This window comes from Podarcis tiliguerta (assembly GCF_965153285.1).
Source record: "Podarcis tiliguerta genome assembly, chromosome: 13".
NCBI classification, from domain to species: domain Eukaryota; kingdom Metazoa; phylum Chordata; class Lepidosauria; order Squamata; family Lacertidae; genus Podarcis; species Podarcis tiliguerta.
Genome location: NC_139546.1, coordinates 50,110,114 through 50,137,432, shown reverse-complemented (window position 1 = coordinate 50,137,432; position 27,319 = coordinate 50,110,114). Strand labels below are relative to the sequence as shown.

General features: G+C 48.9%; 1 protein-coding gene across 1 annotated transcript; it reads left to right on the top strand.

Annotated features, from left to right (window-relative positions):
- Positions 1-336: 336 nt before the first annotated feature.
- GRK1 (G protein-coupled receptor kinase 1) lies at positions 337-24,557 on the top strand. Its single transcript, XM_083410398.1, has 7 exons — positions 337-1,045; positions 14,559-14,686; positions 16,356-16,513; positions 16,726-16,809; positions 16,961-17,085; positions 20,500-20,701; positions 23,233-24,557. The coding sequence occupies exons 1-7, from the start codon at positions 356-358 to the stop codon at positions 23,526-23,528; spliced, it is 1,683 nt and encodes a 560-aa protein (XP_083266524.1). The 5' UTR covers positions 337-355; the 3' UTR covers positions 23,529-24,557.
- The last annotated feature ends 2,762 nt before the right edge of the window (positions 24,558-27,319 follow it).

The following is a 27,319-nucleotide window of genomic DNA, read 5'->3' as shown; positions in this document are numbered from 1 at the left end:
AATCCCTGAACGTCACTTTCGATCCTTCATTTGCATAACTATCTACAGTATCCATCCAATCCCTGAACGTCACTTTCGATCCTTCATTTGCATAACTATCTACAGTATCCATCCAATCACTGAATGTCACTTTTGATCCTTCATTTGCATAACTGTCTACAGTATCCATCCAATCACTGAACGTCACTTTCGATCCTTCATTTGCATAACTGTCTAGAGTATCCATCCAATCCCTGAACGTCACTTTTCGATCCTTCATTTGCATAACTATCCACAGTATCCCGCTGCTGGCCCAGGGTGAGAACTTCAGTACATAACAGTCTCTGCTTCCCTTGCTAGGTGACGCGAAGCCGCCATGGATATCGGAGGCCTGGAGACGGTGGTGGCCAATTCGGCCTACGTGTCGGCTCGGGGCGACGGCGGCCCGTCCTCAGGGCGCGACAAGAAGATGCGAGCCAAGCTGAAGTTGCCGCACATCACACAATGCGAGCATCTCAAAGACACCTTGGACCTGGACTTCAAATTCAACTGCCTGAGGCAGCCAATCGGGAAGAGGATCTTCCAGCAGTTCCTGGAGGACACGCCCCAGTTCATGGCGGCGGCGGGACTGTGGGAAAGCATTGAGGAGTACAACACATCTGAGGAGGCCATGAGGGGCTCCACCGCCCAGGTGACCATCAACAAGTACTTCGACTCGGCCTCGAAGGAGTTCTGCTCCTTCCTGGAGGAGAAGGCCATCATGAGGGTCAAGGAGGACAGCAAGCACAACCATGGAGACCTCTTCAAAGAGTCCGAGAAGCAGCTTCTCAAACACCTGGAGGAGAAGGCCTACGCCCCCTACAAGGAGAGCCTCTTCTTCTACCGCTTCCTCCAGTTCAAGTGGCTGGAGGCCCAGAGCGTGACGGACGAGTGGTTCATGGACTTCCGAGTGCTGGGCAAAGGGGGGTTCGGGGAGGTCTGCGCCTGCCAGATGAAGGCCACCGGCAAAATGTACGCCAACAAGCGCCTCAACAAGAAGAGGCTAAAGAAGCGCAAGGGATACGAGGTGAGGAGGGCTCCGCGGGGGAAGATATTCCTGGTGGCATTAGAGAGTAAATAAGAAATGCTCTTCTTGGTGGCCTTAGAGTAAATAAGAGATGTTCCAGGTGGCCTTAGAGTAAGTTAGAGATGTTCCTGGTGGCCTTAGAGTAAGTTAGAGATATTCCAGGTGGCCTTAGAGCAAGTTAGAGATGTTCCTGGTGGCCTTAGAGTAAGTTAGAGATGTTCCTGGTGGCCTTAGAGTAAACAAGAGATGTTCGTGGTGACCTTAGAGTAAGTTAGAGATGTTCCTGGTGGCCTTAGAGTAAGTTAGAGATGTTCCTGGTGGCCTTAGAGTAAGTTAGAGATGTTCCTGGTGGCCTTAGAGTAAGTTAGAGATGTTCCAGATGGCCTTAGAGTAAGTTAGAGATGTTCCTGGTGGCCTTAGAGTAAGTTAGAGATGTTCCAGGTGGCCTTAGAGTTAATAAGAGATGTAATAAGAGAAGTAAATGTTGAGGTTGGCCACTTTACTAACCACTACACCTTAGATATTGACACACAAAGGCCCTCATACCCCTCCTGTTTAACAGCGCTCAGTCAATCAATCATTTTATTTGCATGTCGCCTTTCCAAAGTTAAAGGTAAAGGGACCCCTGACCATTAGGCCCAGTCACAGACGACTCTGGGGTTGTGGCGCTCATCTCGCTTTACTGGCCGAGGGAGCCGGCGTACAGCTTCCGGGTCATGTGGCCAGCAGGACTGAGCCGCTTCTGGCGAACCAGAGCAGCGCTCGGAAACGCCATTTACCTTCCCGCCGGAGCGGTACCTATTTATCTACTTGCACTTCATGCTTTTGAACTGCTAGGTGGGCAGGGGCAGGGACCGAGCAACGGGAGCTCACCCTTTCGCAGGGATTCAAACTGCCAACCTTCCGATCGGCAAGCCTTAGGCTCTGTGGTTTCCAAAGTTAGAACCATGCCAAAGGCTGCTTGCAACATATTTTTAAAATCACATAGTGTCAGGAGCGCTGTCCAACCTTCTGGTCCTCTGTCGTCCCCTTCTCCTTGTGCCCTCCATCTTTCCCAACATCAGGGTCTTTTCCAGGGAGTCTTCTCTTCTCATGAGGTGGCCGAAGTCTTGGAGCCTCAGCTTCAGGATCTGTCCTTCCAGTGAGCACTCAGGGCTGATTTCCTTCAGAATGGAGAGGTTGGATCTTCTTGCAGTCCATGGGACTCTCAAGAGTCTCCTCCAGCACCAGAATTCAAAAGCATCCATTCTTCGGCGATCAGCCTTCTTTATGGTCCACCTCTTCTTCTTTAGTAAGCCGCCCTAACGCCTTATCTCAGAACTGTAGAATTGGAAGGGGTTCCCCAGGGTCATCTAGTCCAACCCCCTGCAATGCAGGAATCTCACCCAACGTGGGGCATGAAGTCATAACCCTGAGAGTAAGTGTCTCATGCTCTGCCGACTGAGCTCTTTCTCCCCGTCCTCCTCCAGTGCAAAAATCCCTGCCACAAACCTACTCCAGGGTCCTGCATTTTGCACTTGGTTGTGTGAATATAGCCGTGAGGTCGCCTCAGGGCCACCTGCTTTCGAATTCAGGGAGCTGCAGGAGCGGGGAGGGTACCATCGCCTTGAAAGCATGCAGGTGACGTCAGAAAAGGATGATACCGTATTTTTCGCTCCATAAGACACACTCTTTTCTTCCTAAAAAGTAAGGGGAAATGTCTGTGTGTCTTATGGAGCGGATGCGTGGTCCCTGGAGCTGAATTGCCCAGGGGCGAAAAGCAGATTGTGTGTTTGTTATTTTTTGCAAAAGGGAAGTGGGTGTTGTTACAAAGCCGCTGATCAGCAAGTGATCGGGAGCGAGATAAGGGACGCTAGCAATAAAGGAGGCTGCCTGGGAGGGGGGAGGTAAAGACAGCGAACTTGCAAGGAGAGGAGACAGGAAGACTAAAGCAATGAGGAGAGAAATTAGAAGAAAAGGAGCAAAAAACTGCTGCAGCTAAGGAACAGACACTAAGGCAAACAAGAGGGAATAGAGTGTTGAAAGGAAACAGCTGATTGGTGGGATCGGGAGAGAGATAAGGGACGCTAGCGGAGGCTGCCTGGGAGGGGGGAGGTAACAGCCCATGGATCCTCAGGATTTTTACATTGGGTCACCCCAAATTCACCATCAGATCACATAGCATGTCCATGGCGACAGCCTGCACCAAAAAAATCACGCACCCACTGTTGTGTAGGGCCGCAATGGCGCAAAAACGTGGGTACAAAGCACAGATCCACATGGATCCTCGGGATTTTTGCATTGTTGTTGTTGTTTAGTCATGTCTGCCTCTTCGTGACCCCCTGGACCAGAACACGCCAGGCCCTCCTGTCTTCCACTGCCTCCCGCAGTTTGGTCAAACTCATGCTGGCAGCTTCAAGAACACTGTCCCACCATCTCGTCCTCCGTCGTCCCCTTCTCCTTGCGCCCTCCATCTTTCCCAACATCAGGGTCTTTTCCAGGGAGTCTTCTCTTCTCCTGAGGTGGCCAAAGTACTGGAGCCTCAGCTTCAGGATCTGTCCTTCCAGTGAGCACTCAGGGCTGATTTCCTTCAGAAAGGAGAGGTTTGATCTTCTTGCAGTCCATGGGACTCTCAAGAGTCTCCTCCAGCACCATAATTCATATTTTTTGCATTGGGCTACCCCAAACTCACTGTCAAATCACATGTCTGTGGGCTCAGCATGAACCACAAAAATCATACATCCACTGTTTCTTTCAGAATATATTTTTTCTTGTTTTCCTCCTATAAAAACTAGGTGTGTCTAATGGTCAGGTGCATCTTATGGAGCGAAAAATACAGTAAATCCTTTTCCCGCAGGCAGGAAGTGGTTAAAAAATTCACTGCCTGGTATCTGCTCCTTGGTGCACGTTTTGACTCATTTCTTGAACCACTGAGAAGCAAAGAAAGTAATGGGGTCTTGCCTTAAGGCCCTTGAAGCTGATTGGCTCCCAGGCATCCAGCCTTCTGATTGGCTGAGAGCCCTATATAAGCATCTTGGGCCACTCCCAAAGGTGGCCATTCTGGTTGTGGGGAGCAATCAGCAAGGTGTGGTTTGGGGCTGGCTGGCTGGTACCCTTGAACCCAGGCCGGTCGAGGTGCAAAACAACAACACCATATTTATACGGGTACTTACTGAGAAGATCTATAAAAAAAAGCCACTGTACTCAAAGGAATCACTAGGAAAATAAGAAATATTTAGGGTGGGGCTGCCAAATGTTGTCCTTGCTCAGGGCACACTATTACCAAAGTCCACCCCAGCTTGCAAGAATAAAATAAATAACATTATTGGTGAAAACAGTTAAAAGCAACTATTTAAACATTTTAAAAAATAATAATAATCCCAGCGATAACCGCCCCTAGACCTCCGGGTATAGGTAATGGTAAAGGTACCCCTGCCCGTACGGGCCAGTCTTGACAGACTCTAGGGTTGTGCGCCCATCTCACTTAAGAGGCTGGGGGCCAGCGCTGTCCGGAGACACTTCCGGGTCACGTGGCCAACGTGACAAGCTGCATTTGGCGAGCCAGCGCAGCACACAGAACGCCGTTTACCTTCCCGCTGGTAAGCGGTCCCTATTTATCTACTTGCACCCGGGAGTGCTTTCGAACTGCTAGGTTGGCAGGCGCTGGGACTGAGCAACGGGAGCGCACCCCGCCGCGGGGATTCGAACCGCCGACCTTTCGATCGGCAAGCCCTAGGTGCTGAGGCTTTTACCCACAGCGCCACCCGTGTCCCGTCCGGGTATAGGGCAGTATATAAATTCATCCAATCAATCAATAATAAATTAAAAACATGTTAAAAGCCACTTTGATATTCTCATTCACCTTCCGCTGCTCAACCCCAGACCTTGATTCAAGAAGGTTCTGGAAAGATGCAGAAATGAGAGAAGAGGCGAGGAATTAATGGACCAGAACCGTGTGTGATGTTGCGGGTGATATCATTCCAATCAAATATCCTTTATTAGGCATAGCAAACCACACATTATCAAACAGGCGCCGTATACACATTGTGCAAAATATGAGCTCAGCATAACAAGGTTTGTCCCGGTCAGATCTTTAACTCCAGAGGAAATCAATTTGCGTAAATAATACAATACAACACGACCCCATCACCGATCAATTAAGAACCGCTAAATCTCTTGATAATGGCCCAGTCTTTCTACGTGGACAGCACTCAAAAATTCAGCCACTATTAAAGTAATTTGATCGTTCCTGTCCGAGAGCAAGTCCTGAACCGTTGGTATCATACAATTCAGCCTATTGAGTTGTAAGGCCTCTAATAATTGTCTTCTGGCATAAATGCCAAAATCACAAGAAAAGAAAATATGCTTGTGTTGATATCATTATTCCTCCCAAGAACTGGGGGCCAAGCGTGTTGTTCTTCCTCTGATTTTTTTTTAATATAATTTTTTATTAGTTTTTTTTAACATATCATTTTCAACAGTAATTAAACATACTTTTACATCTTATTCAAATTTTTGACTTCCATCAATCCTGTCTGAAAATTTTCCTGTCTAATCTCTTAGTATGCATTTCTTATCTTCCCTATTACATTTCAAACTCATAACCAATATCTCTATTCTTTATCTACTTTGTAGCACTTCGTATATTTCTCCTTACAAAACTTCTTGTAATCCTACTAGCGTAATTTGTTGATTACAGTTGCTCTTCAAATAATTCATATACTTCTTCCGATCTTCTGTAAATCTCTGGTCCCGCAGGTTTCGAATCCTTCCTGTCATTTTGTCCAATTCTGCAGAGTCCATTAATTTCGTCTGCCATTCTTCTTTCGTCGGAATTTCTTCCTGTTTCCATTTCTGGGCTAACAATACTCTTGCTGCAGTTGTTGCATATAAAAACAATTTAACATCTTGCCTATTAATGTCCTGACCTAGAATACCAAGTAAAGATGCTTCAGGTTTTTTTAAGAATGTGTATTTCAACATCTTTTTCATCTCGTTATATATCATTTCCCAGAAGTTCTTTACTTTTTTACATTCCCACCACATATGATAAAATGTTCCTTCTGTTCTTCCTCTGATTTTATGCTAATAACAACCTTTCGAGGTAGACCAGGCTGAGAGACAGTGCGTGAGAACAGCAGGGCCCTTTGACTGGATCAGGCCTGAGGCCTGTCTGTTCCAGCAGCCTGTCCTCATTGAGGCCCCCCCGACCCCCCAGTGAGAAGCCTGCGAGCGGGACCCGAGTTCAAGAGTCGCTCTCCCCTACTGTGAATCCCTGGAACCGTCATTCAGAGGCATAGGCCGCCTCCAAGGCTACTGGGGTACTGGGTTTCAGGCAGGATGTTGCCCCAGCCCTACCAGGCGAGGCTGGAAACCATAGAATCGTAGAACTTCAGTTCAAAGGGAACCCCAGCGATCATCTAGTCCAACCCCCTTCAAGGCAAGAATCTCAGCTAACGCAGCCAGGGCAGATGGCCGTCCAAACTCCTTCTCCGAGAAAGGAGAAGGAATCGAACCGTTCCGCTGCAGAGCTACAGCCCCCAAAATGCATAGATTGTTTTTGTCACATCGTGCAGCCAATGGTGAAAAAGTGCGAGAGCAGTTTTCAGCTGTGCGGTGCCATTACGGCACAGGCAGGGCCGGATTTAGGTTTGAGGAGGCCCTAAGCTCCTGAAGGTAATAGGGCCCTTTATATGTCCAGCTGTCCTTTGTCAACAACAAATTTTCACTTTTTTGTGTTGAATATATAATCATATATATACACAGGTGGCACTGCGGGTTAAACCACAGAGCCTAGGACTTGCCGATCAGAAGGTCGGCGGTTCGAATCCCCGCAATGACAGGGTGAGCTCCCGTTGCTCGGTCCCTGCTCCTGCCAACCTAGCAGTTCAAAAGCACGTCAAAGTGCAAGTAGATAAATAGGTACCATTCTTGCGGGAAGGTAAACGGCGTTTCCGTGCGCTGCTCTGGTTTGCCAGAAGTGGCTTGGTCATGCTGGCCACATGACCCGGAAGCTGTACGCCGGCTCCCTCGGCCAGTAAAGCGAGATGAGCGCCGCAAACCCAGAGTCGGCTAAGACTGGACCTAATGGTCAGGGGTCCCTTTACCTTTACCTATATAATCATATCAATCTTTATTACCGTCCAGAGAGCCAACAAATCGTTACAAAGCAATACACAATTCATACAGCCTACCTCCAGGTTAAACAAGCATTTTGTTCAGAATATAGGGATCATTGGTTCTTGCAACCACCGATAAAAACTTGGCCACTGCTAATGTTCTAGCGTTTGTCCGGTCTTCCAATAGGAACCTGACATAGTGAGCCTCTGGTTTTCCCGGCTTGCTCATATTTCGCACAGTGCAGCAAAATATGTTTTATGGAATCGATGTCTTGAGCACACGCGCAAAGTCTGTCCTGGCAGGGAACTCCTCTCAACCTGCCATCCAACACTGCAGAAGGAAAGACGTTTAGTCTGGCTTTGGTGAAAAGCCTTCGATAGTTTGGTACTGCCAGGTTTTTAATGTAAGGTGTTAACTTAAAGACACGCCCATATTGTACTCCTACTGCCAGCGGACTACAGACTGCGTGTGATCGAGATTGCAAGTCACTGTGTGCATTATCCCATAATCTTTCTTTTAACGTCTTTAGGGTGCCTTCATAACCCAGGTAATACATTTGTGGGGGGGTGACAGACCAATTAAGGTAAAGGTAAAGGTACCCCTGCCTGTACGGGCCAGTCTTGCCAGACTCTAGGGTTGTGCGCCCATCTCACTCTATAGGCCGGGAGCCAGCGCTGTCCGGAGACACTTCCGGGTCACGTGGCCAGCGTGACATCGCTGCTCTGGCGAGCCAGAGCCGCACACGGAAACGCCGTTTACCTTCCCGCTAGTAAGCGGTCCCTATTTATCTACTTGCACCCGAGAGTGCTTTCGAACTGCTAGGTTGGCAGGCGCTGGGACCGAGCAACGGGAGCGCACTCCGCCGCGGGGATTCGAACCGCTGACCTTTCGATCGGCAAGCCCTAGGCGCTGAGGCTTTTACCCACAGCGCCACCCACGTCCCACCGACAGACCAATAGAGGTGGGTTTTTTAGCCATGTTTTTCTGCCATTTGCTGAATATATGCTATATGGTCATTGATGGACCTGAAAGGGATCTCAAGCCATTTGCACACAACAAATTGGAGCCTACACAACACAAAACACTGTTGCTGCGTGTAGGTTTTATTTGTTTTTTATCTTATACTTTGGAAATGTAAATCCAGGGTGTTTTTTCCTTTAAAATTTTTTTGGGGGCCCTAAGCTATAGCTATTGCTTTCAGGACTTGGGTGGCGCTGTGGGTTAAACCACAGAGCCTAGGACTTGCTGATCAGAAGGTCGGCGGTTCGAATCCCCGCAATGACGGGGTGAGCTCCTGTTGCTCCGTCCCTGCTCCTGCCAACCTAGCAGTTCGAAAGCACAAAGTGCAAGTAGATAAATAGGTACCGCTCCGGCGGGAAGGTAAACGGCGTTTCCGTGCGCTGCTCTGGTTCGCCAGAAGCGGCTTAGTCCTGCTGGCCACATGACCCGGAAGCTGTACGCCGGCTCCATCGGCCAATAAAGCGAGATGAGCGCCGCAACCCCAGAGTCAGCCACGACTGGACCTAATGGTCAGGGGTCCCTTTACCTTTACCTTTAAGCTATAGCTTATTTAGCTTACACTGGGCACAAGTGAATTTCTAGCATTGCGAATTCTAGCTTTGCCATTGCGTGTGTCCACACCGCCCAAGGTTTGCAAAACGAGCGAAGTCACGTGTCCCTGAGTCGCAGCGTGTTGGATAGTAGACCTTTGGGGGTCCCATCTGTCTTGGCAATTCTGTGCAAGGTGTTGGGAACGGCCTCTGCGCAGCCGTGCGCGTGATCTCCTCCCTGGCCTGGTGTCCGATGGGGTGAGCCACGTGCGCGGCCGGCTCACGACAACCGTGTCTCCCTCTCTCAGGCGAAGCGGCCTGCTTCCCATCCCGGGATTATTTTCAGATGAAGCAAATTAGCCACCTTAATCCCCACCGGGCCAATTATTCCCTCGTAAAGAAGCTTGCCGTTTAGCCGCTTGCTGGCCGCGATGGCGGATCTGGCGAAAGAGGTGTCAGAGAACATCAGCGTCAGTGGTTTCGCGGCGGGGAGGGTGGTGTGTGAGATAGGAACCGTGGAATTGCAGCGAGAATACTGATAGCTCAGAAATGGAAGCAAGAAGAATGACCAACATTGGAAGAATGGAGAATGAAGATGATGGACTTTGCAGAACTTGATAGATTGACAGGAAGAATCCGAAATCGACGAGATCGGAGATTTACTGAAGAATGGGAAAAGTTTTCAGAATATATGCATAATTTAAGTGAAAAACAAATAACGCTTGTAACTTTTAATGAAGCTTTGTAAAAAAGAAAGATTAGAATTGGAGTGAAACAAGATTTAATTTATAAATTAGATGAGATTTTAGAAATGTGTAGGAAAGTAAGAAGGGAAGGAGTACCAGCCAAGTTGAGGGAAGTAAAAAAAAAAGAGTATGGATTTAAAAAACTGTATGAATTGTATTAATTTGTTTTATTTGTAAACTGAATAAAAATTATATTGGGGAAAAAAAGGAATTGCAGAATCGGAAGGGGCCACAAGGGTCTCCTTTTGCCCAGTGTGAGACTCGAACCCAAAACCCTTGCTCCATCAAAGGATGCCCATAGACAATCATAGATCTGATGGCAGTTCACAACAAAAAAATGACAGCATTGCAGCAGGAGAAATGGGTGCTCTAACCTCATCTGTCTGCTGAGAAATCTCTATGTGGGACAAGAAGCTACAGTTAGAACTGGATATGGAACAACTGACTGGTTCAAAATTGGGAAAGGAGTACGGCAAGGCTGTATATTGTCTCCCTGCTTAGTTAACTTATATGCAGAATTCATCATGCGAAAGGCTGGGCGGGATGAATCCCTAGCCGGAATTAAGATGGCCGGAAAAAATATCAACAACCTCAGAAATGCAGATGATACAACCTTGATGGCAGAAACTGAGGAGGAATTAAAGAACCTTTTAAGGAGGGTGAAAGAGGAGAGCGCAAAATATGGTCTGAAGCTCAACATCAAAAAAACTAAGATCATGGCCACTGGGCCCATCACCTCCTGGCAAATAGAAGGGGAAGAAATGGAGACAGTGAGAGATTTTACTTTCTTGGGCTCCCTGATCACTGCAGATGGTGACAGCAGCCATGAAATTAAAATACGCCTGCTTCTTGGGAGAAAAGCAGTGACAAACCTCGACAGCATCTTAAAAAGCAGAGACATCACCTTGCCGACAAAGGTCCACATAGTAAAAGCTATGGTTTTCCCATTAGTGATGTATGGAAGTGAGAGCTGGACCATAAAGAAGGCTGATCGCCGAAGAATGGGTGCTTTTGAATTCTGGTGCTGGAGGAGACTCTTGAGAGTCCCATGGACTGCAAGAAGATCAAACTGATCCATTCTGAAGGAAATCAGCCCTGAGTGCTCACTGGAAGGACAGATCCTGAAGCTGAGGCTCCCAGACTTTGGCCACCTCATGAGAAGAGAAGACTCCCTGGAAAAGACCCTGATGTTGGGAAAGATGGAGGCACAAGGAGAAGGGGACGACGGAGGACGAGATGGTTGGACAGTATTCTTGAAGCTACCAGCATGAATTTGACCAAACTGCGAGAGGCAGTGGAAGACAGGAGTGCCTGGCATGCTCTGGTCCAGGGGGTCACGAAGAGTCGGACACGACTAAACGACTAAACAACAACAAACTGGAAAGGGGAACCAGCCACCCCAGAACAGATCCTGGGTTGTGAATGATTGACAGGTGACCATCTGCAAAGTGGCACCGGACCATCTTCCTAACCCGCAGTTCACCCAAGAGCACAGCCCCAGCAGAAAACTTTCCAGGGTTATTTTCCTGTAAAAAGCGCTTCCTTTTCGCAAATTAATTAACAAATTATGCAAATTGCAAACGCAGATCGGCACCCGCGTCATACGTTTAAACCGCTCTTTGAATGTTTAAGCAGCTTTCAGTGCCCTATGCACTGAGTTCCCCCCAAAATCTTAGGAATTGTAGTTCTCAGGGGGGCCCCGCAACACAGCTACTCTAGTTGTAGCTGTCAAAGTGCATTGGAACTACTTGAACAGCACCAAAGTGCATTGAAGAGCATTGCTGGGGTGCTGCCTTTAACTGTCAGCAGGTGGCGCTGTTTCATTACCTTATGTGAAGAACATTCTGCTTTAAGGAAAGGCAAGTTTGGTGGAAATAGGTCTGGCAGGAGGAGTGAGGGACGAACCATTGCCTTTGCCTAAATATGTTATATGAATAATGCGTTTCTGGCTTGATTTGCAGTCAGCGAAGAGGCTGGGAAAAAGAATGGCTGCTGTCTCCAACCAGGTGCCCACCAGGTGATCTGACTGCAGCTCTTATCAGCTCCGGCCAGCTTCCCTGGCTATGTGCAGTCCATAATTCTGTGGACACAGTTCCAAATTCAGCATTCTCAACTTGCTTGCTTAAACAAAAGCAAGTTTCTAGACCTTAAGGTGCTTCAGCCAGCCCCCACCTCCCTCTCCTTATTTCACCTGCCCAGGTGTGTCAGCTCCCTCTTCCTTCATCTCAGGGTTGCCCTTGTAGAACTCAGCAAAGATGGGGGCAAAACTAGAATGAGTTGGCTCTGCTCTGGCGCCACCTACTGTTGGCCTCCCTTGTCTTCTGCCAATAGACCCCTATTCCAATGTTGAATTCCCAGCATTTGGCGGTTTCGGATGACTCTGGTCTCGCTGCCCCGTGAGTGGCAGAAGCAGATTAAAATTATGGAAGCTTTCTTAATCTACATAATTCAGACAGGCTGTGGTACCCCACCTCTTCCAGCTGTGGAAGAATAATTGATCATTGTTGTAATTTAGTTGTGTCCAACTTTTCGTGGATTCGTGGACCAGAGCACGCCAGGCCCTCCTGTCTTCCACTGCCTCCCGCAGTTTGGTCAAACTCATTGTAGTAGCTTCGAGAACACTGGTAGCCAAAGTCTTGGAGCCTCAGCTTCAGGATCTGTCCTTCCAGTGATCCCTCAGGGCCGATTTCCTTCAGAATGGAGAGGTTTGATCTTCTTGCAGTCCATGGGTCTCTCAAGAGTCTCCTCCAGCACCAGAATTCAAAAGCATCCATTCTTTGGCGATCAGCCTTCTTTATGGTCCAGCTCTCACTTCCATACATCACTACTGGGAAAACCATAACTTTAACAATACGGACCTTTGTTGGCAAGGTGATGTCTCTGCTTTTTGAGATGCTGTCTAGGTTTGTCATTGCTTTTCTCCCAAGAAGCAGGCGTCTTTTAATTTCGTGGCTGCTGTCACCATCTGCAGTGATCATGGAGCCCAAGAAAGCAAAATCTCTCACTGCCTCCATTTCTTCCCTTTCTATTTGCCAGGAGGTGATGGGACCAGTGGCCATGATGATGATAATAATAATAATAATAATAATAATAATAATAATAATAATAATAATTTTATTATGTATACCCCTGCCCATCTGGCTGGGTTTCCTCAGTGGTGACTGTCAAAGTCCATTGGAGCTAGTCTATTGGAACACCCCCCTTTGCCTCCTGATTCCGTGGGTCCCATGGGGCTGAGGCCCAGACTATTTGAAGGACAACAAACCCGCCCGGGCTCTGGGGTCCCTCGGAGAAGGCCTTCTCTCAGTCCCGCCACCCTCACAGGGCCTGCTTGGTGGGGACATGCGACGGGGCCTTCTCAGTGGTGGCTCCTCCCAGACAATTTTGGAACTCCCTTCCGAGAGAAGCCAGACTGCCTTCCTCCTTGCTGTCCTTCTGCTGGCAAGAGAAGATGCTTTTATTCCCACAGGAACTGACTCTTCCTCTTTTTTTAAGAAAACGGCTTTTAAAAGTTCTGTGCTATTATCTGCATTTTATCAGATTTTTTAAAATAAAAAAATATCATTTTGATTCTACGTTTTTAGCTTTCGGCATTGCATTTGCATTGTTTTTTGAATTCCCATAAGCCGCCTTGAGCCCTGGTGTGGAGAAAGGGTGGGATATAAATAAAGAAATCTATTTATTTTATTTTATAGATTTCTTTATTTATATCGCACCCTTTGTGGGAGGGTGGGGGGAGGAAGGGAAATGGGGGGTGGAAATAAGGATGTTATGTTTTTGGATAATATGTTTTGTTTTAATTTTGAATAATAAAAAAGACATTAATAATAATAATAATACAAAGACTTGAAGCCTGAGCCAAAACATGTGCAAACACCCTCAGTGACCTGCGCCCCCTGTTTCTCGCTCGTTTTCTTTTTTCCCCCAAATGCTTTTTATTGAGATTTAAGAACACCAACACCGACCGACAAAAACAACAAGTCTTGTTACATACATCCTACTTTATGCTCCATAGAGCCGTTGACTTCCGTCCTTCCCTTCCGCCAGTTTTCTTATTCCGGTCTATAATTCACAGTTTCACTGATTAAAAATTACACCATGACATAAGAATTAATTCAATCCTGCCAACGTTTTCATATTTCTACAGTTCTCTCTTATATAAACCATGAGTTTACTCCATTCCTTTTGAACTTCGTCTCCTCCTGATTGCAAATTCTGTGTGTCAATTTTGCCATATCAGCGTATTCAACCAGCTTTATCTGCCATTCCCTTACAGTCGGAATCTCCTGTGACTTCCACTTTGGGGCTCTCAAAACTCTAGCTGCTGTTGTTGCATATGTAGCAGGAACCCCCCCCCCCCCCATCATTCAGTTTGTACAAACTTCACACACACTCACACTCACACACTACATACGCTACACTTCTGTTATAAATTCATAGAAAATCAACCATACATCGGATTTGCACTTTTATTTTACTCCATGAAGGAAAGACTACAAAATGGGGAAGGGTTGATATAGGCCACCATAATCCCTTGAGCATAGCAGCACATCCACAGGAGCCCTGCCCAGTTGCTATGCCAACCCTGATGATCCCAGACAGAAGACAATCAAGATCACAAAGAACTTGCATATGGGAGTGGATTCAGCATGATCAGATTTCCCTCAGGGGGCAGGAAACTGCGACTACCTTTTGTCTTCAGAAAATGACTCATGGGGAGGGGGAGAAGGGAACCAGCCAGGTGACAGGACACTCAGGTTACCACCACAACTCCTCCCTCAACCCCTCCTTTCTGTAATGTATGCATGATGTTTCTGGGGGTGGGCTTGACCTAGAGGAGTTTTTATAAGGTTTTGCACACCATTTTTCTGTGTCTTTCCTCTCTCCTGCGAGTGAGGGGAACACCCTGCTGCAACAGTTCAATAAAGGCCAAGCCTACAGGCTGCTGATTTGCTCCAATTTACTCTGGTTGGTGTCTTTACTTTTTGTCCACGGGAGCCCTCGGATTTTTCCGGTAACACATACAAATGTAATCTTTGGTCTGTCTTCTTAACATCTTCTCCCACCAAGCCTAGCTTTTTGGGAAAGTATATTTAAACGCCGCCCGTTTTCTTCCAGGGTGCAATAGTGGAGAAGAGGATTCTCGCCAAAGTCCACAGCCGATTCATCGTCACCCTGGCGTACGCCTTCCAAACCAAGAATGATCTCTGCCTCGTCATGACGCTGATGAACGGAGGAGACCTCAGGTGGGAGAGCCTTTTGCGGGCAAAAATGTCGGGGTCGTGCTCTCCAAACCAGACAGGGATTTTCTGCCTGTAGTGCGGCCAACACAGAGATACAACACAGACCTCTTCTGTCCCGGGGCAAATCCTGACTGCCGGGTCATTTTTACAGATTCTGCCACCGGAGATCTTAGATCAGGGGTTAGCAAACTTTTTCAGCAGGGGGCCGGTCCACTGTGCCTCAGACCTTGTGGGGGGCCGGACTTTATTGGGGGGGTGAATGAATTCCTATGCCCCACAAATAACCCAGAGATGCATCTTAAATAAAAGGACACATCCTACTCATGTAAAAACACGCTGATTCCCAGACCGTCCGCGGGCTGGATTGAGAAGGCGATTGGGCCAGATCCGGCCCCCGGGCCTTAGTTTGCCTACCCATGTCTTAGATCTTAGTGGGGTAGGATTGTGTGGGGGGGGGTGTCACATTATTGTTATTAACAAGAACAAGAACAACAATAATAATAAACCCTGCCCATTTGGCTGGGTTTCCCCAGCCACTCTGGGTGACTTCCAACAAAATATTAAAAAGACAATAAAACATCAATCATTAAAAACTTCCCTAAACAGGGCTGCCTTCAGATGCCTTCTAAAAGTCAGATTATTTCCTTGACATCTGATAGGAGGGCGTTCCACAGGGCAGGTGCCACCACCAAGAAGGCTCTCTGCCTGGTTCCCTGTAAGTTCACTTCTCGCAGGGAGGGAACCGCCAGAAGGCCCTCGGAGCTGGACCTCAGTGTCCAGGCTGAACGATGGGGGTGGAGACGCTCCTTCAGGTCTACTGGGCCTTTGAGGCCATTTAGGGCTTTCAAGTTCAGCACCAACACTTTGAATTGTGCTCAGAAACGTCCTGGGAGCCAATGTGGGTCTTTCAGGACTGGTGTTATGTGGTCTCGGTGGCTGCTCCCAGTCTGACGAACAGTGCACCTCTTTCATTTCAGATAGTACATGGGAAGACGAACCTTAAAATCCCGGACACAACTTTTCACGGCCCTCTAGCCATGGCTCATTTACCAGAAGCAATGTACCGTATTTTTTGCTCTATAAGACTCACTTTTTCCCTCCTAAAAAGGGGAAATGTGTGTGCGTCTTATGGAGCGAATGCAGGCTGCACAGCTATCCCAGAAGCCAGAACAGCAAGAGGGATTGCTGCTTTCACTGCGCAGCGATCTCTCTTGCTGTTCTGGCTTCTGAGAATCAGAATATTTTTTTTCTTGTTTTCTTCCTCCAAAAACTAGGTGCGTCTTGTGGTCTGGTGCGTCTTATCGAACGAAAAATACGGTATTTAGTGTTAACTCTGGAAGTCTGTACAGTGGTACCTTGGGTTAATAAACTTAATTTGTTCTGGAGGTCCGTTCTTAACCTGAAACTGTTCTTAACCTGAAGCACCACTTTAGCTGATGGGGCCTCTTGCTGCTGCCGCGGCGCGATTTCTGTTCTCATCCTGAAGCAAAGTTCTTAACCCAAGGTCCTATTTCTGGGTTAGTGGAGTCTGTAACCTGAAGCGTATGTAACCCGAGGTCCCACTGCATTCAGTTCTGACCAAAATATCCCGGCAGATATTTTGCTCTGTGGGCATCCCGCGTTTCGGAAACTTCCGATGGGATTTGATTTGGGACTTTGCCTCCCTTCCCAGGTACCACGTCTACAACGTCGACGAGAAAAACCCCGGTTTTTCGGAATCAAGGGCGATCTTCTACACGGCTCAGATTATCTGCGGCCTCGAACACCTCCATCAAAACCGCATCATCTACCGTGACCTCAAGCCAGAGAACGTCCTTTTGGACGATGCAGGTAACAACACACTGAAAGATCCAGTAAAAGCGAGGAATTTTCCATGTGTGGCTAAACTGCGGAACTCCCTGCCACAGGAGTGGCCTCCAACCCGGAAGGCTTCCAACATTCCCAAATAAGTGTAACTTTTCATTTCCGTTTCCAAATGCCAGCCTGTCAATCGGTTCCTTATGACGGCTTCTTCTTTCTCTCGCCCCCCCCCCCCAATCCAGGGCACGTGCGGCTGTCAGATTTGGGCCTGGCGGTGGAACTGGCAGAAGGGAAAGACAAGACCAAGGGCTATGCGGGCACGCCAGGTGGGCACAAGATTATTCATGGTCCTCCTCTTCAGCTGCAGTTCCTGCGATTTAGCTGCTTCACAGCGGGTTGGACTAGATGACCGCTGAGGGGTCCCAGCTCTGCAGTTCTGTGATTCTGCGGTTCTTCCTCTCTCTCCTTTCCCTACAGGGTTTATGGCCCCGGAACTCCTTAAGGGAGAGGAATACGACTCGAGCGTGGATTACTTTACGCTGGGAGTAACCCTCTATGAGATGGTCGCCGCGAAAGGACCTTTCCGCAGCCGCGGGGAAAAAGTACGGCATTTATTTTATTTTATGTCATCAGATTTATACACTCCTTTTCTTCCTAATGTCTCAACAAATGAAACTGATTTGTAAAAATGTGACATGGGAAAAATACGGGAGACATTACACATACTTCTGTAAAACAAGAAAATATTTAATAATAAATAAATAAAAATCAAATTTATACACTGTGGAAAACAGAAAATCAAAGCAATTAGGCTTGCCATATTTCAAGGAGTAAAAATCCGGACACTAAAGTTATTGAGCTTTTCTTGGGAAATGGCCCAAAAGTTGCTGAGCTCAAAAGTTAGAATTCGAGCAGAGAATGATACTCAAATACACGCTTCCTGGTTCTGTTGGCAAAAACCCGGACATTTTGCCGATTTCCCCAAAATTCCCCCGGATGCTAATTTCGACATTTGAATCCCGGACAAGTCCAGGAAATTCTGGACATATAGCAACCTATTGACACAGAGGAAACAACAATAGCAAGACTGGTAGACGATAATTTAAGTCTTTTGAAAAGTTGAACTAACGCTAAAAACAGATCTTATTTTATTGATCGCTTATTATACCTTGTTCTTCCAGGAGTTGGAGAGAAAAAGTTTGGGTGCTTAGATTATTGATGTTAGACCAGGGGTCTGCAACCCACGGCTCCGGAGCCACATGTGGCTCTTTTACACCTTTGCCGCGGCTCTGGGGCAGATACTAGCGAGGGGGGGGAGGCGCATTGTGCGCCCCGACACTCCCCACTGTGGCGGGCGCTGTACTGGCTGTGACGTCGCATGGGGGCGGTGCGTGCGTTAGTCACGCACCGTCCCAATGTCACCTTCCCGCCCACCCGCCCGCTACATTGAAAGGGGGCATGTACGCTGGTCACTGTTTTGAAGGGGAGTGAAGAACACACACACACAAAAAGGTGACTTGTTAATTTAACATTTATTTCTATGAGGAGGAGTAATTCTGAGGGGTCAAACAAAGAAATAATTAAAAAGTGACAAAAAAGTTATTTTTATAATGACGAGTTTTGCGGCTCCCAGGTTTTTTTTTCCCTTCGGAAACGGGTCCAAGTGGCTCTTTTTGTCTTAAAGGTTGCAGACCCCTGTGTTAGACAATAGCATCTTTGCCCCGCCCCCAAAAAAGGTTTATTTTTCTTAAGGTTCTAATGTATATAAAACAGAGCTGACAATCGTAACAACAGATGGAAAACAAAACTATAAAAACAAGCACGAAGAACGAGATCAGCCGCACGTGGGTTGACATAGCAAAGTCCAAGTAAAGATTATCAGTTTATTATTCTAGTTATCTAGTTCCAGATTCCCCAGGCTTGTATTGAAAATGATCCTCTTGTATATGTGATAAAGGAATGCCAAACCATCTTTAAATTGTCTGCAGCCGTTGTCGAAATCTCAAAACGTGCCTAGTTTCCCCCCATTATTGCCCTATTCCAGAGTTAGGGGCACCAAGCTCCCGGTGTAATATTTTGGTCTGTTTTCGTTGGGTCACAATTACTATTTGAGCTGCCCAGATCATATATGCATGATCAGTTCTTTTGACAACATACCTACGTCGGTGTCATCAAAAATATTCAGCAGCATCGATTTTGGATGACAAGCAATAGCTCCTTCTAGTAATGTTTCGCGTCAAAGCTAAATTCCAGAAATCTTGCATTCCCACCATAAACGAGAAGCGGTGCCAAGTTTATCGCAAAGCTCGATTGGTAGAGCTCAAGACTCTTAATCTCACGGTCCTGGATTCGAATCCCACATGGGGCAAAAGATTCTTGGGGGGTCGCAGGGTCCTTTCCAATTCCATGATTCTATGAATTACTAGGTAATAATAAAAAAAAGATTTTGGACACGTACAAAGAGTGTGATAATCATAGGGACCTTAACAGTGCTTTTTTTCTCTATATATAAGAAATGTTTAGGGGTACTCTGATTTTCCTACTCATATTGAATTAGGGACACAGGTGGCGCTGTGGTCTAAACCACCGAGCCTCTTGGGCTTGGCGATCGGAAGGTTGGCGGTTCGAATCCCCTCGACGGGGTGAGCTCCCTTTGCTCGGTCCCTGCTCCTGACAACCTAGCAGTTTGAAAGCACACCAGTGCAAGTAGATAAATAGGTACCACTGTGGCGGGAAGGTAAACGGCGTTTCCGTGCGATCTGGTTTCTGTCACAGTGTCCCGTTGCGCCAGAAGCGGTTTAGTCCTGCCGGCTGCATGACTCGGAAAGCTGTCTGTGGACAAATGCCAGCTCCCTCGGCCTGAAAGCGAGATGAGCGCCGCAACCCCAGAGTCGCCTTTGACTGGACTTAACCGTCCAGGGGTCCTTTACCGTTACCATATTGAAATACTGCCCCTCAATATTAAGAAAGTTGACCAAAGATTATTAATGTATGCTACGACTGCTGCCAGAATTTTGATAGCCCAAAAATGGAAAACACAGGAATTACCAACCGCAGATCAAGATGGTCGAACATGGGGAATTAGCAAAACTGACTCACAGGATCCGCAATCAGGAGGAAACAAAATTCCAAAAAGAGTGGAGTAAATTTATGGACTATATAGGTGAGAACTGTAGAAATTTGAAGACATTAGGTAAAGGTAAAGGGACCCCTGACCATTAGGTCCAGTTGTGGCCGACTCTGGGGTTGCGGCGCTCATCTCACTTTACTGGCCGAGGGAGCCGGCGTACAGCTTCCGGGTCATGTGGCCAGCAGGACCAAGCCGCTTCTGGCGAACCAGAGCAGCACACGGAAACGCCGTTTACCTTCCCACCGGAGTGGTACCTATTTATCTACTTGCACTTTGACGTGCTTTCGAACTGCTAGGCTGGCAGGAGCAGGGACCGAGCAACGGGAGCTCACCCCATCGCGGGGATTCGAACCGCCGACCTTCTGATCAGCAAGTCCTAGGCTCTGTGGTTTAACCCACAGCGCCACCCGCGTTGAAGACGTTAGCAGGGCTGAAATAAATCTTATGTCATGGTCTAGATATCACTAAGCAACTGTGGATCAGAGATCGAAATAAGAAAACCTGCGGGAGGGAGGGAAGTCAATGCTCTGTAGGGAGTAAAGAAAGATAGATGTAAAAGGATATGAAATATTAGTGTATTTTGTTTGAGCATATAAAATGAAAACTTAATAAAAAGCCTATTTTTAAAAAAAGAAACACTGCCCCTCAATGAGGCCAAACTTAGATTCACAAAATGTTTAGGGGTATGCGTACGCCCAGAGAAAAAAGCGCTGGACCTTAATATTCCCAAGGGGTACGAATATTATGGTACTTATTATTAACAAAAAACGAGACCGCGTGTTTATCTTATATGCCGCATAAAGATTTTCCGCCTTTCTGCATGTGATGGGGCGGCAGAAAAAGTTTTTTAGAATAAGGCCCAGCACCTTTCTCCCTTCTGCCACAGGTAGAGAACAAGGAAGTGACTCGTCGCATCCTAAACGATCCTGTCACGTACCCGGATAAGTTCAGCGCCGAGTGCAAGGCCTGCTGCGAGGGACTGATGATGAAAGACCCGGCCGCTCGCCTGGGGTTCAAGGACAACGAATGCGCGGAGTTGAAGAAGCACCCCGTTTTCCAGAAGATAAACTGGGGCCGCCTCGAGGCAGGTAAGGACCTGCAGGCTAGGAGGGCAAAATGGGGTTAAGTTGTTGTTGTTTAGTCGTTCAGTCGTGTCCGACTCTTCGTGACCCCCTGGACCAGAGCACGCCAGGCACTCCTGTCTTCCACTGCCACCCGCAGTTTGGTCAAGCTCATGTTTGTAGCTTCAAGAACACTGTCTAACCATCTCGTCCTCTGTCGTCCCCTTCTCCTTGTGCCCTCCATCTTTCCCAACATCAGGGTCTTTTCCAGGGAGTCTTCTCTTCCCATGAGGTGGCCAAAGTATTGGAGCCTCAGCTTCAGGATCTGTCCTTCCAGTGAGCACTCAGGGCTGATTTCCTTAAGAATGGATGCGTTTGATCTTCTTGCAGTCCATGGGACGCTCAAGAGTCTCCTCCAGCACCAGAATTCAAAAGCATCCATTCTTTGGCGATCAGCCTTCTTTATGGTCCAGCTCTCACTTCCATACATCACTACTGGGAAAACCATGGCTTTTACTATACGGACCTTTGTTGGCAAGGTGATGTCTCTACTTTTTATGATGCTGTCTAGGTTGGTCATTGCTTTCCTCCCAAGAAGCAGGCATCTCTTAATTTTGTGGCTGCTGTCACCATCTGCAGTGATCATGGAGCCCAAGAAAGTAAAATCTCTCACTGCCTCCATTTCCTCCCCTTCTATTTGCCAGGAGATGGGGTTAAGTGGGATCACCCAACTTCTGAGCCATTACGCTAGCCCAGGGCTGATGGGAGCTGTGGTCCAAAATGTCTCCGAGGGCACAAGGTTTAAAACTTCCAGAAGTTAAAAGTCAGTAGGCTTAGACTAGAACTCGCACCAGCTTTCTAAGTGTTGTAAACAAAATCTGCCCTTATCATAGCTGTCAACTTACAGATTTGAAAATAAGGGACCAGCTGCCTCAGAAATAAGGGATCAGCAGCTGGTTTAGCTTATACGTAAATCCGGCACTGCCTGAGGCAGGGGGCAGCCTTTTTCGAGACCCCCAGGCATACCCTTGCTCACGGAAAGACTACTAAACGGTCTCCTGTTGTAAACAAAATCTGTTCTTTTCCCCTTATGGGGTATCCAAGAGCCCATATAGAGTCTTTACGTAGGTTCCCTATTGGTAGGAGAGAATAACAGAGGCCAACCAGAGAATATTGAGAAGCAAACAGCTAGTAAGCCTGATCTTTATTGATCTGTTGCAACAGGGTGCTCCCCTCTCACGCAGGAAAGGAGGAGGACCTCGAACAATGGCGCACAAGGCCTTAGATAGACTTTTGAAATTGCCACCCTGTAGATCAAGACCAGGGACGCGGGTGGCACTGTAGGTTAAACCACAGAGTCTAGGACTTGCCTATCAGAAGGTCGGCGGTTCGAATCCCCGCAATGATGGGGTGAGCTCCCGTTGCTCGGTCCCTGCTCCTGCCCACCTAGCAGTTCGAAAGCACCTCAAAGTGCAAGTAGATCAATAGGTACCGCTCCGGCGGGAAGGTAAACGGCGTTTCCATGCGCTGCTCTGGTTCGCCACAAGCGGCTTAGTCCTGCTGGCCACATGACCCGGAAGCTGTACGCCGGCTCCCTCGGCCAATAAAGCGAGATGAGCGCCGCAACCCCAGAGTCGTCCGCGACTGGACCGAATGGTCAGGGGTCCCTTTACCTAGATCAAGACCACCCCCCAGATACATCATACCTACATCACATAAAAGGTGGTCTAAAATAGAAATTTGAATGTTGTTTTTCCTGTTTGCCAGGTTACCTGATTGCCTTTCCTGATAGTCTGTCACCCATTAAAATGTTGATTATTCAATTCCTGAGACAATGGGAAGGCTCCCTGACCCACCCCCCTCCCTCCTTGCAGGGAAAACATTTGGTCAGTTTGAGAATAAAAAATGGTTCCAGGTCGGTCTTCCTGTGCTGATCTATGTACCTGCTTGGTTCATAGCTGTCAGCCGTCCCTTATTTGGCGGGACAGTCCCTTATCCCAGCGCCGTGTCCCGCTGCTGTCCCTTATTGATGATGTCCCTTAAATTTCCCAGGTTTCAAAGGAAGCAGCTCCTCTCCCTCCCTCCCTGCCGGCCAGGGAGGAGGGAGGCTCCAGCTGTGTTGCTTGGCTGCGTTGCTCACCCAATAAGGAGTCTGAGAACGACTGGGGGGTGGAGCTTGCATGCCTTGTGCCGATCAAATCGGCCGCCTTGCCTGGCGACTCACCTTTGCTCAGCGCTTCCCAGCGGAGAGGGGACGGTGGTTTCCCTTGCTGCATCCCCTTTGCCGGGTTGCTGCGCTGTGGGAACCACCGCTTGAGGCTTCGTTTGGCTGCTGTCTGGGCTTTCTGCCTTTGGCTCAGAGGGGCTCAGAAGTCGAACATACCTGTGCTCTGAAAATCCCTTATTTTGGCTGCTGATCCCTTATTTTCGAGGCTGCTGGCCCCTTATTTTCAAATCTGTAAGTTGACAGCTATGGCTTGGTTGGTACACTTATGAACATTACCATATATCTAAGCCCTCCAAATTCCTATCGCACTCCCTTCCCCCTTCCCCTTCAGGACTGGTGGAGCCCCCCTTCGTGCCGGACCCCAAGGTGGTCTACGCCAAAGACATTGGCGACGTGGGCGCATTCTCCACGGTGAAGGGCGTCGTGCTTGACGAGACGGACAAAGCCTTCTATGACGACTTCTCCACGGGTAACATCCCCATCCCCTGGCAGGAGGAGATGGTCGAGACGGGCGTCTTCGGAGAGCTCAACGTCTCTTGGGCCAAGGGCACCACCCCCAGGGATCTGGACCGCAACGCACCTCCAACAAGCACCTCCACTAAGTCAGGGACCTGCCTGCTGCTCTGAAGAGAGGCGTGGGGGGTGGCTCCGGACACCAGGACTCCGGCCGCTGCGGCGGCCATTGCCGGACTCGCAACAGGGACCAGCTTCCGGCTGGCGGGCGATGCCCACTAGGCAGCGCTGCCCTTCCAGAGCTGGGTGGTGGTGGAAAGAAGCCGGGCGCTGTAAGCCGCCGGGGCCCTCGCTTTCTCTACCAGAGACAGGACTCTCCTTCACTACGTGACGGGGGCAATGGGGAACTCGAACTGGGTTCTGGCCGGCCTGCTCTGACCACTAGGCTCTGCAACCCTCCTAGCGCACCCGGGAGGCCCTCCCTTATTTTAATTAAATTTTCAGTCTGCAAGGAGGTTCACACACACACACACCGGGGTCTCCTGGGTTTGGATAGGAAGCGGCAGCTATTGGTTAGACGGACATGGGAGGGGGGCTTGTGTTCTAAAGAAATTGGGGTGGGGGCACATCAAATACATTCAAGGCATCTGGTGGGGGGGCAGTTCCTCCTCCCTGCTTCATGCTGGAGCACTTTACTGGGGGGGGGGTGAATAATTATGGTGCTGAACGAACGAAATAATTGATCCCATCACCGGCATTTATCCTTGGTCATTTAACAACTTCTCTCACCTATCTCTCCCTCGAGAGTTAGAGGTTATGGAGAAGGGGCGGTATCTGGGAGGGGTCTGGGACCCCCAAAATGGGGGCAGTTTGGGGGTTTCAGTCCGGCAGGGGTGCAAAGTAGCTCTTTGTTGCGAAGCCGCAGTTCGCACCCGACGACAATAAACAGGGTTTGCTGTGTAGCTGAAGAACGCTGCGAGCTTCTTTGCGTGGGCTCCATGACGGGTGAAGGATCGTCGAGTCGGAAGGGGGCCCCCAGCGGCCATCTAGCCCAACCCCCTGAAATGCAGGGATTTCAGCTAAAGCATCCCTGACAGAGGGCCGTCCAACCTCTGCTTAAAAACCTCCAAGGAAGGAGAGCCCGCCATTTGCCATTTCCTGAGAGAGTCAAACAGAAAGTTCTTCCCGATGTCTAGCCAAAATCTCCTTCCTTATAATATGAATCCAGTGGATCAGGTCCGGTCAGTGGTGGTCATAGGACCACTTCCCGCCCCCCAAGGGTGCTTAATTCTTCTTTTTGCCCCCTTTAGCACCAGCAGAGTCTTCCCTCCCCAATGCAACGCAGTAGCAGCTTCCAAATGTCCGAACCGCAGCAGGAAAGGGTTAAATCTCCCCCCCCCCAAAAAAAATACTCTCCTAGTAATAGCGGGTGCCATTTGCATTCTAGAAAATCTAAAGTATCAAGTCACGGAATCGTCAAAGAGTTGGTTCATTTACTCCAAGAGAAAGAAGCGCTTAATATCCCTCCCTGGCTGGCCTATAAACGGGGGAATTGCAGAGAGACAACCTTTCCTAAATCTTCGGGGACCTGCCGGCAGCCAGTGTTGACAGTACTGAGCGATGTCGACCGGCAGTCTGATCCGAAACGGCGGCTTTCTACGCAACAGGCGGGGAACTGGGACCGAGTGCTGAGCTCAGCGCCCTGGCAAGCCTAGCTCTCTCGCCCAGTGGCATAGCAAGGTTAGGTGGTACCCGGTGCAGAAAATTTCTTGCCCTGTCCTCCCCACATTGAAATCTACTTGCACTCCCAAGAGACTGTGTGCTGGTCCCGGAGGGGGTTACCGTGCGGTGTGGTCCATGTCCGGTCTGAGGCTGAAGCGGGGTCCAAGGCTTGGTCAGGAACTCTGGCAGAAAGCAGGACAGGTAACCAACGATGTTGCTCCCGCAACCTGGGACTGGGCGGGCTGGCCTTTATCTCCTCTGAGGCATAGGGCAGCCCAGTCCACAGGTGACTCGCCTCTCCTGGCCTGGAGGTGAGCACTCCTCCTGCGGGAACTTAGTTCCCTCCGCCTCTCTGCCCTGAGCCTCTGCAGCTCAGAAGAGGCTGGAGGGTTACTGGACCCAGAGGCAACCTCACCGTCCCCTGACAGGGCTGAGAGTGGAGCACCTGCAGGCAGTGGGTCCTCCATCACCTCCGGAGCCAGAGTGGATTCAGCTGGTATCTGTTCCTGAGGATCCGGCACAGGTGAGGGCCCTTCAGGTTCAAGCCCCCGCCCTGGCTCAGCCAGCCCTGGAGGCGGGGACTCCTGTGCAGGCTGGGATTCCTCAGGTTCAGCCTCTGAATCAGATTCCCAGGTCATCACAGACTGCGGGTGCCATATACTACTCACAGTTTTTATACTGGCTGTGATCTACCGCCAAGCTCAGCATCCCGTGAAGCCTAGCTCTCTCGCCCAGTGGCATAGCAAGGTCAGATGGTACCCGATGCAGAAAATTTCTTGCCCTGTCCCCCAAGCTCAGCATCCCGTGAAGCCTAGCTCTCTCGCCCAGTGGCGTAGCAAGGTTAGGTGGTACCTGGTGCAGAAAATTTCTTGCCCTGTCCCCCACACATTGAAATCTACTTGGACTCCCAAGAGACTGCGATCTACTCACAGTATAAAAAGACTGGCTGTGATCTAAAGAATAATAATATTATAATATTTTTTTATTTATACCCTGCCCTTCCGGGTTCAGCCTGGGAGTACGGGGCTGTCAAAACGAAGCGGTGAAAAGCGTGAAAATACCCCCTTCCCTCCCAACGGCTTGGGCCAGGCGGGAGTTGCGGGCGGGTGGTGCGCCGAATGTCACACACACACACACACACACACACGGTGATGACACCTGGGGCAGACCGCGCCCACCGCACCCACCTTCCTCCGCCCCTGCTCTCGCCTCCCTTCCAACGCAGGTTTCTAGTTCTCATGGGCTTTGAGCTTTGCCGGCCAATGTCTGCTGGCCTTTCCAAAGCCGGGACGTCCGGTTGGAGCGATCTGGGGCGGAAACAGAGCAGGGAATCTGTGCCCTAGATAGCTCCCGGCTTCTCCCCACAAGTCGTAGAGTTGGAAGGGACAGCGAGGGTTCGTCTAAGCTCGATGGTTTCGCCTCTCGGCTGGTGCAAAGGAAAGCAGAGCAAAACTCGGGGTTTTTTTAGTGGTGGCACCAAAAACAGGGTTTGCGGCACAGAACACGAAACCTCGGCGCTCGACGAGGTCGGATTTTTTGGGCATTAACTTGTGACCCTGATTTGTCAGTTTTGCAGTTTGGGGGTTCGCAGCACTAAATTTTCGCATTGGTTTGGGAGCACCCAGAATTTCGGGGTCACACGTTAACAGAGCTACTTAGAGGGGTAGCAGTTCCCTGCGGTGTGTGCGAGAGAGGATAGAGGCACCCTCTTTTTAAGGCACCCTCCATTTCCCTGTTGTTGGAAGATTCCGAGAAAGTCCTTCACGCAGCTTGAAGTTGAACCGTGGAACTCCCTGCCACCGACTCGGATGGATTTAAAAGAGAATTGGACAAATTTACGGAGAGGCCTATCAACAGCTACAAGCTAGGATGTCTCTATGGTCTGCCTCCACAGTCAGAGCCAGCAATGCTTTTGAATCCCACTCTTGGCGAGAGGGGTCTTGCGTTCGAATCCCGCTTGTGGGTTTCCCATAATAGTCACTGTGAGAGCAGGATGCCAGTGGCCTGATTCAACAGGCTCTTCTTATTTAAGGACCTGCATTAGAAATAACTGGGTGGTGTTGTTTTAAAAAGCACCAAACAGCCCACTTAATTGGGAACACTCTTGCAACAGATTTATCATTCCTATTACGTACATGGTGACGCTGTGGGTTAAACCACAGAGCCTAGGACTTGCCGATCAGAAGGTCGGCGGTTCGAATCCCCGCGACGGGGTGAGCTCCCGTTGCTTGGTCCCAGCTCCT

Excerpts from the sequence above, each read along its gene's own strand:
- GRK1 (XM_083410398.1), top strand. The coding sequence starts at position 356 with ATGGATATCGGAGGCCTGGAGACGGTGGTGGCCAATTCGGCCTACGTG. Across the intron at positions 1,046-14,558 it reads AGAAGCGCAAGGGATACGAG|GGTGCAATAGTGGAGAAGAG; the intron begins GTGAGGAGGGCT and ends GTTTTCTTCCAG. Across the intron at positions 16,810-16,960 it reads GGGCTATGCGGGCACGCCAG|GGTTTATGGCCCCGGAACTC; the intron begins GTGGGCACAAGA and ends CTTTCCCTACAG.